The sequence below is a fragment of the Cucurbita maxima genome, unplaced genomic scaffold (assembly GCF_002738345.1).
Source record: "Cucurbita maxima cultivar Rimu unplaced genomic scaffold, Cmax_1.0 Cma_Scf00013, whole genome shotgun sequence".
Taxonomy (NCBI): Eukaryota; Viridiplantae; Streptophyta; class Magnoliopsida; order Cucurbitales; family Cucurbitaceae; genus Cucurbita; species Cucurbita maxima.
This window is the reverse complement of record NW_019272029.1, coordinates 4,641,634-4,651,683: the sequence shown is the minus strand read 5'-3', so window position 1 is coordinate 4,651,683 and position 10,050 is coordinate 4,641,634. Positions and strand designations below refer to the sequence as shown.

At 36.1% G+C, this 10,050-nt stretch overlaps 1 protein-coding gene across 1 annotated transcript; it reads left to right on the top strand.

Moving 5' to 3' along the window:
• Positions 1-5,123: 5,123 nt before the first annotated feature.
• Positions 5,124-9,798, top strand: LOC111488532 (pentatricopeptide repeat-containing protein At1g06710, mitochondrial). Its single transcript, XM_023136308.1, has 4 exons — positions 5,124-8,189; positions 8,350-8,671; positions 9,325-9,429; positions 9,521-9,798. Exons 1-2 carry the CDS (start codon positions 5,178-5,180, stop codon positions 8,383-8,385), a joined length of 3,048 nt encoding a protein of 1,015 aa, XP_022992076.1. The 5' UTR covers positions 5,124-5,177; the 3' UTR covers positions 8,386-8,671; positions 9,325-9,429; positions 9,521-9,798.
• Positions 9,799-10,050: the final 252 nt, after the last annotated feature.

Genomic DNA, 10,050 nt, shown 5'->3' with positions numbered 1-10,050 from the left:
CCACTCTGTATATATATATATATACACATAGACGTTATACACAATTGGGTATGAGATGGAAGAACTTAATAATTTAGGAATTGGAAGCGACGGGACGAAAAGGGTTGCAATTCATAAGTGGGAATTGAATTTTTTTGGATTTGGCGACAAATATTAATGGATCGGATTTCCATTTTTGACTTTTGATTCTAATGGTCCGTGAAAGCGTATCAAAATTTCAAATATTTTATTTTAAAACAACACCAACAAACACCACATTCATTTTATTTTGCCCTTATTTTTTTTTTATTATTTTTTTTAAGGGGAAAACTCGACATAAACACATATAACTTACTTTAAGATGATAATTGATATCTTATTCGTTTATATAATTATTTTAGTATGGTTTTGATAATTATTTCATTTTTTTTTAATTTTTTAGTTTTGTTTTTGAAATATAATTTTGTTTTTAATATAGTTTATTTTTAGTTTCAAAATTGAAAAAAAAAAATCAAAATTTTAAGGTTAAATATAGCAGTAATTCATTGACTAGAAAGAGATTACAGATCTTGTTACTATATTTTTCAAATCTCTTTTACAAAGATAACCTACATAGTTTTTTATAGTCTCAAAATGACTGTAATATATATTATTTTGTAAACAAAAAGTCTTGAAAATACATTAATGAAATACATGACTATAAATTATTATTCATCCAAAATTTTCAAATCTTGACGGGCGTACTAAAAAAATTTAAATTAAAAAAAACTTAAATTAAAAAATATATATAGTTACATTTTTTTTTCAATATACAAATGGGGCTTTTTGTTTTATCGGTCTTTTGGGCACTATGAGTGGGGGAGATGAGTTCAAGGCGCAGCGCAACGGCGCACATCATGCCAAAAGTTGGGGTATTAGCCGCACAATGTGTATCAGCCTTTTGAGAAGGAATAATATCAACATTGTTAGGTCCAATTAATGATTTAATTTTAAGATGGCCTTGTGAGGGTCAATCTAACATATGAAAAATTGATAATTTTAATGGGTCGATAGTGAGAGCTTCAGAATACGATTTCAACTCATTTTGAATCACGCAAATCGAACATCAAACGAAAAAGTTACGTTTAAATGAAGGTTTGAAAGAAAAATAGTAGACACAATTTGAAGAGTGAATGAATTGTAAATTGACTTATAAGATTTGAGTCTTGTAGTAGCTGTTTGGTGCCTAACAGATAATGTTTGGGTGACCTCCTACTCAATGTTCGGTAGATTTGGTTTGTAAAAGAGAGATTGACTTCTCATAGACTACTTAAATTGACGTCACTTTCTCAAATTCCGTTTTATTGTGAATAATTATTCATTCGACTAAAAGTTGATTAATTTGAGAATATTCACTCTACTTCTCAAGGTTCTGTAGATTTGGTTGGTAAAAGAGAGATCGATTTCTCGTAGACTACTTAAATTGATTGTCACTTTTTTAAATTCCATTTTATCATAAATAATTATTCTTTGGACTAAAATTTCATCAATTTGAGAATACTCACCAAACATCTCAATGTTCTGTAGTTTTGATTGGTAAAACAGAGATCGATATAGAAAAAACTAATTGGGATAAGTCGAAATTCTAAACTCTTCCTTTCCTGTCAAATTTCGTTGGTTCGGGTTGTAACTTCATGCGTTCAACCCATCATCATGCTAGCCCAAACTCGCGGTTCAAAACCCAAACCGACCTAGTGACCCTATATTCGACCTAGAGCCTCAAACTACTTACCCGATCCAAGCCGAACCATGACCCGACAACCCATGCCTCGACTTGACGCCTGGTTCATGATCCAATGTTGACCCACCACCTGGTTCGTGATTTGTGCGTTGACTCAAGTCAACTCTAGCGCCTCAACTCACTCCCATCTGACCCTCCAAATATGTGGCTTCTTGGCTTCACAGCTCACTTGGCAGCTTTGGCTCAATTTCCTCGGCTTAGATGGCTCAAATTGAATTTTTGGGACCTTTTCTACCATTTTGGAGTTAGTACAACCCGTGTTCGTTCAATTCAAATTATTTAAGCTAAAAAATAGGATTATTCGGTATCTTTAGATGAGTTAAGCTCGTTAATATATTCTAACCCAATGTCGTGGACCCATGTAGGTTGAGTTAGACTTCGAGGAACAAGTTAGTGACTTCGGCTTAAGCCAATTAAGTAAATGGCTTCACCGTTGGCTTGGTTGGACGAATCGTATGACGTATGATGACACGTGCCTCATGGCCCCTACACGTGTCATGACTATGATTGTTTGACATATGTCATACTATGTCATGTTATATTATGTCATCACCTACCATGTTACGTTATGCTATGCTAGGAACCATAAGCATTACATATGCATGTTTCATAGGATCACTATGTTAGGAATGAATGGAGGCATTGCTTGTATCATAAACTTATGTCATGATTTTAAGATATGGGGACCTCATTCATTTATATATATCATGTGCATTGGAATACTTCCTCGTTATGATTAGTATGGATGCATACCTTATAATATTTATGTTTATCATGATATTATATGAACCATTTCTCTTCGTGGTGTCTGGTTGTATGAATGTGTGCTCGAGTTAGGCCCTAGGAATACATATACAAGTCTTCTTGGTGGGTCCACATGTGCATGCATGGGTCGTGGGTTCGAAGTACTACACATCTAACCCTGCCTAGACTAGAAAGCGGAGCCAAAGATCATGGCATAATATTTTGATGAAAGGATAAGTCTCACCCTATTGCATGTGATTGTATTTTTAGACTCCAATAGTAGGGTTACTTATCTCGAGAATTTCTTGTTTTTTAGGTATTATTATTAGGTAAGTAAAAAGATCGAATTCTTTCTTCTCCCCCCTTCTTCCTCTTTCTCAATCCCCAACTTTTCTCTCTTCGATCGACGGCCACGAGACAACTTTGGCCACCAACTTCCACGGCAAGCCATTCACGTGAACCATCGGCGAATCTCACACTGAAGACGTGAACCTTTCCTTTTTGAGGTAACTTCAACGTTGTAGTGGACGTAGTAGACCACCAAAACCTTCTCGGTCGCCGTGGGTAGTGGAATCAGACACAAAACGTGTCGCTGGAGACGAAGGAAAATCGAAGCTCTCATTCTCGGTACCTATCGGGCGAGGAAGACGAACAATAAGGTCGGATTTTAGCTTTTGATTTCTGTTTTGGGTAGGTCATGCCATTGCAATATCCATGACCCAACAACCCAACGCTCGAGACCCAAGCCCAGATTGAAACACAGAAACCTGATCCACACGTCGACTCGAGTCCTGCGTCTTGCCCCGAGAATCAATACTATGAATGTAATTCATGAGGATCTTATGCATGTATGTATGTTATGTTTATCGGGATACTTCCTTATTAAGTTATGTTAGTACAACGCGTACCTTCAATATTTATGTTTGTCATGATATCATGTAGGCCTTTCCTTTTATGGGGCATCCAGTGACATGTAACACATTGTGCCCGATCAAGCTAGGCCCAAGGGGCATGTATACGAGCCCGCCTGTTGGTCCATGTGTGCGTGCGTGGGTCACGTTTGGAGAAATACCACACATCCAACCCTACCCAAAATTGGAAATAATCAAAGACCATGTTACGGTTTTTAAGGATAGGTCCCATCATGTTATGTGTGTGATTGCATTACTAACCCTAATATTAGGGTCAACATACTTCTATTGTCTTTCAACAAATATACCATCACCTTCAGGTATGTTATTTAAAAATAATAACTGGTTTAATTAAATGAGGCATGTGATAGGTTGATTTTAACACCGTAAAGATGTTATGTTTGATATGTTCGCATGATTATGATAATGTAAAATTAGACATGTTTATTTATTTTTCTAAACCTAAACTAAAAAAAATAATTATTTAGTTATTATAAATCAGTAATAATTTTTAAAAAATATATATAGAATATGTTGTCAAAATAAATTATTAAATAAAAGAATTACTTATTTACTAAAATTTATTTTTGATAACAATTAATTATTTTTGAAATGACACTAACAAAACTTTTAAGTATTTTTGAAATTAAAAAAAAAAAAAATAGATAAAAGGGTAACAATAAGAAGTATTTTTAAATTTCTTGAAGTTAACGATATTATATAATTTTTTTTAAAATTTACAATTATCCATTGAGACAAGGTAATTAGTAGGGGTGTACATTCAACCAGACAACTTGGACCAACCTAACTCGAACTATAAAGATTGGATTGAGTTGGATTAACATTTTGGGTAGGGTTGGGTTCAATTTTCTCGAACTGAATCTGTTCAGTTTCAAGTTCGTGGATAAAACTTTGAGTTGACCCAAGCCAAATAAAAATATATAAATTATATTAGGAATCTTTTTGTATTAATAGGTTTGGTAGAGTGGTACCTTGGCTTCGCTGAGGACACTTAAGCTGAGTTTGACAATATACATTTTTTTAATTTCTTTTATATTAATTTATTATTTTTAATTTCTTATTTGGTTTGTTTATTTTTTTTAATATTATTTTATTATTTTTAATTTCTTATTTGTTTAGTTTAGGGCTATCTCACACTATATTGCAATTAAAATATTTTAGAGTATCTCTCTTTTTGTTATATACAACCTCTGATCATCTCTAATGTTATTAAATTTGATGATCTATCGTTATATTTTTCTACTTTAACCAATTCTCAATTCTTAGTAAATGTCCGTATTTAACTATTTTTATGTGAATAATTATAAATTGATTTGAGTTTGTTTGTGAATAATTATAAATTGTGGATAAATAAAATTGAACCCAACCCAAAATAGAGGTTAGGTTGTGAAAATTTTTGAGTTACGTTGGGTTATCAATTCAACCCATCGCGAACTTTTGGGTTGGATAAAAAAAAATATGCTCAACCCAACCCAACTCACCTCTAAAGACGAGGGATATATATTTTTTTAATTTAGAGAAGGAAAGAAAAGGAAAAAAAAAAAAAAAAAAACAAAAAAACAAACAAAAGAACAACAAGAAGAAGAAGAAGAAAAAAAAAGAAAAAAAAAAAGAAAAAAAAACTGCAAGCCTTCCACCATGATTATAGTTTTTCCGTTTTTTCGCGTTCTGATTTCCCCCTTTAAACCCTCCAAAAACCCCAGCAACCTACTATCTCATTTCCAAGTTCCCAGCTGCGCGTAATGAGCAGAAGGGGGTTTAAATCCCTCCACTTTCTCTCACTCTCCTTAATTTCATCCCCAAGTAGATCCAACCCCATCTTCTCCTTTCACCCATTTCCGGTATACTCTGATTCTTTCAGAGCTGCCCTCGCTAACATCACTCTATATCGCCCAACGCTTTCCTCCTCCATTGCCCACTTCTCCACTTCTCCGGACGATCTGCAAGGATTGGTTGATCCGGACGAGTCGTTTCCGTCTGAGAGTTCGCGTGTCGAATGCTTTTCGGCCCCAGAAGTCTCTTTGCTGCGTGATTCTTTATTGGATTCTCATGCCGACTCGCCTTCTTCAGAGCCGACGCTCAAGTCTGGTAAGATTTCAAACGATGCCATTTCGATTTTAGATACAATTTGTAATAGTGATGATGGGTTCGGGGACAAAACCCAAAAATTACTTAGGCAGTTTAGGCAGAATTTGAATCCGGATTTGGTGGTTGAGATTTTGGGTCTTTTGAGAAATCCTGAATTGTGTGTCAAATTCTTTTTATGGGCTGGTCGACAAATTGGTTACAATCATACTGCGTCAGTGTACAATGCGTTGTTAGATGTTTGTGAATGTGGTAGCTATGATCGAGTACCCGAGAAGTTTCTTCGAGAAATTAAGGATGATGACAAAGAGGTGCTTGGGAAGTTGCTTAATGTGTTGATTAGGAAGTGTTGTCGAAATGGGTTTTGGAATGTAGCATTGGAAGAGCTCGGGAGGCTTAAGGACTTTGGATACAAGCCTACCCGGTTAACTTATAATGCTTTAATTCAAGTCTTTCTTAGAGCAGATAAGTTGGACACTGCTTATTTGGTTCATAGAGAAATGTCAGAGTTAGGATTCAATATGGATGAGTTTACTCTTGGTCTTTTTGCTCAAGCTCTCTGCAAAGTGGGCAAATGGAGAGAGGCCCTCTCGTTAATTGAGAAAGAAGATTTTGTCCCTAATACGATTCTTTATACGAAGATGATATCTGGACTGTGCGATGCTTCGTTTTTTGAAGAAGCTATGGATTTTTTGAACAGGATGCGGTCGAGTTCTTGCATCCCTAATGCTCGGACTTATAAGATCTTGCTTTGTGGCTGTTTGAATAAAAAACAGTTGGGTCGATGTAAGAGAATTCTAAGCATGATGATTGCAGAAGGCTGTTTCCCGAGTTATACGATATTTAATTCTCTTGTTCATGCTTATTGCAAAACAGGCGATTTTTCGTATGCTTATAAGTTGCTTAAGAAAATGGAAAAATGTGAATGCAAACCTGGCTATGTGGTTTACAATATCTTAATTGGCGGTATCTGTAATGGTAAAGAATTACCTGGGCCAATTACATTTGAGTTGGCTGAGAAAGCGTACAACGAGATGTGTTCTTCCGGAACTGTTCTAAATAAAGTCAATGTTGTAAGCTTTGCTCGATGCCTTTGCGGCTTTGGGAAATTTGAGAAAGCATATAAAGTAATCCATGAAATGATGGGTAATGGTTTCATTCCTGATACATCTACATATTCTGAAGTGATAGGTTTTATGTGCAATGCCTCAAGGGTAGAAAATGCCTTTTTGCTATTTAAAGAAATGAAAGGGGCTGGTATGGTTCCTGATGTTTATACATACACAATTTTAATTGATTGTTTTTCGAAAGCTGGCCTCATTCAACAAGCTCACAATTGGCTAGACGAAATGGTAAGAGATGGCTGTGAACCTACTGTGGTGACTTATACAACCCTCATCCATGCATATCTTAAGGCTAAGAAGGTTTCGGTCGCTAATGAACTTTTTGAGGTAATGATAGCCAAGGGTTGTATTCCTAATGTTATTACATATACAGCTTTAATTGATGGGTATAGTAAATCAGGGAATATAGAAAACGCTTGCCAGATTTATGCAAGAATGAGAGGTGATGCAGACATTCCCGATGTCGATATGTATTTTAAAACAGAAAATAACGTGTCTGAAAAGCCTAATGTTGTTACGTATGGAGCTTTGGTGGATGGTTTATGCAAGGCCCATAAAGTCAAAGATGCGTGTGACTTATTGGAAACGATGTTTTCGGAAGGCTGTGAACCAAACAACATTGTATATGATGCACTTATTGACGGCTTTTGTAAGGCTGCAAAGTTGGATGAAGCACAAGAGGTGTTTGTTAAGATGGTAGAGCGTGGGTATAACCCTAATGTCTATACTTATAGCTCTCTTATCGATAGATTGTTCAAGGATAAGCGTCTAGATCTTGTATTGAAAGTGTTGTCCAAAATGTTAGAGAATTCTTGTGCTCCTAATGTTGTTATCTATACAGAGATGATTGATGGACTTTGTAAAGTGGCAAAGACAGATGAAGCTTATAAACTTATGTTGATGATGGAAGAGAAGGGATGTAAACCAAATGTTGTGACCTACACTGCAATGATTGATGGCTTTGGGAAAGCTGGTAAAGTTGACAAATGCCTCGAGCTTTTCAGGGAAATGGGCTCGAAAGGCTGTTCTCCAAATTTTGTCACCTACACCGTGTTGATCAACCATTGCTGTGCTTCTGGCTGTTTAGATGAGGCCTATGCACTTTTGGATGAAATGAAACAAACATACTGGCCGAAACATGTATCGAGCTACTGTAAGGTTGTTGAAGGCTATAACCGGGAGTTCATTCTCTCTCTCGGGATCTTAGAGGAAGTGGAAAAGAATGATGCTACCCCAATTATTCTGCTGTACAGGGTTTTGATTGATAACTTTGTTAAGGCAGGAAGACTGGAAGTGGCACTGGAGCTCCACAAAGAGGTTATATCAGCTTCAATGTCTATGGCTGCTAAGAAAAATATGTACACAACTTTGATTTACAGCTTTTCTAAGGCAATGAAGATTGATCAGGCATTCGAGTTATATAATGATATGATAAGACAGGGTGTTATTCCAGATCTTGGTACATTTGTCCATCTTATTATGGGGCTCGTCAAAGTTAGCAGGTGGGAAGAAGCACTCCAGTTGTCAGATAGCATATGTCAAATGGTATGTGTCTTGACCACTCTGATTTCTTTTAACTTTTATGTGTTTCTTTTGTTGTGTTGTTCAAATATTTTCATCTAGCTAGTTTAGACATATACGGTCAAAAGTTCGAATCTCCAAACCTCAAGTGTTGTTGAACTCAAAAAATATTTTCATATAGCAGGATATCAATTGGTTGCAACGAGAAGACGCACCTTGAAGAGATTTGTGCAGCTGTATCTTTCTTTTTTCTTTTTTTTTTTTTTGGTTCTCTGCCCGTGGATTATATGAATGCCTACGAGAGTGTGCTCAATAATTCAGCAGTGGCAACCATTTTGGAGTGTTCTACCATGCACTCAAGAAAACCTTTGAAGTTGTTCGACCGATGAAGAACTATTGCAGCTATGGACAGACTTGATTCCTCTGATATTGCCTGTGAGTCGGAAGTTAAGTTGGACGGAAATTTGTAGCTTTGCGTTATTCGGGGTCTGGACTTTGGAGAAGGGGTAAGAATACATATTTCTGATTGAAATTTCTTCTATGGGTGGTCCCTAACATTATACCATCCATTTTCTTAGGTTTGAATACCATTTTGGCATCTAAAGTTTTATTCTTATTTTATTTTGATCACTATACTTTTAAATATTTGATTTTAGTCCTTTCTATCGCCCCTCAACCCGATTCAACTCAAGAAACTATGAATGGAAGTGGCTTAAATAGTTTCTGATCATCATGGGCGGAGTTCAGATGCTAAAACTGAAAGATTGGAAATTCCAAAATGAAATAAGCATACTAGTTTAAGTATCAAAATAGGGCTTAATCTCCTCCTTGCGCTTGGAACTAGGTACTAGAATTTATTTCTGTGATTAGGGGTTCGTAGATGTTCTATGATCTGTGGCATTCAGTATGCGTTTTGTTATTTTATTGGTTCAATGTTCCACTTGTGTTGTAATTATGGCTGCTAGGAGTGTTTATGATTTAGTTTTGCACCAAATGAAAAACAGAACATGGCAATATAAGATTGTAGCTGCCCTCAGCATTATACTTCTGTCACGGTCATGGCGTCGAGTTAGCATGCCAATTTTTGTTCTTTATATTGTTGAGCAGCCTTGAATTGTTGGTAAGTAAGTTGTTAACATTCCCCCCATTCTCTCTTCAGATTATTTGAAGGAATTGAACTGCCAACAGGATGATGAGCTTGTGCGCATTGGAGCTGTTGCTGATTTTCTGCAGTTGGTTTCCCCCCTGAGCCCTACGTTGAAAGGTCAATTTTATGTTGTTTCTTTCCCCTCCTGGAGCAGTTTTTGTTGATAAATGAATGATATCTATATATCTATGTTTGTGTGTGCTTTCAGGTTGTGATTCAAAGGGCCATTCTAAAAGAAAATCTGGAGGAGGCAAAATAGAAGAACAGAGGATTTGCTCTGCTCCTTTATTTGTTGAATCATGTTGGAAGATATGATCTATGCCCTGTGTTTCTCACTTTTCTTCTTATTCATTGATTGATTCATAGGAGTTTCATATATTTGAAAAGCCAAAATTTATATAAGGCTAATAATACAAATAGGCAGAGTCGGTGTGTACAAGAAAATTGAGATTCTGATTAATAATCGAATCCCTTAGTTTTAGCGTATGTTGTCGTTGGAATTGTTTGTAACGTGTTAGTTTCAGCCTTGGAGTTATCATATCAAGATTTAACGATTATCTTCACGTCGACTGTAAGTGATAGTAGAGATGGTGATGGTCACTCTTTGTGAGATCCCAAATCGATTGGAAAGGGAAACGAGTGTCAGTGACGACACTAAGTCCTGAAGAGGGTGAATTGTGAGATCCCGCAGAGTGAACCATTCTTTACAAGTGTGTGGAAACCTTTCCCTAACGTATG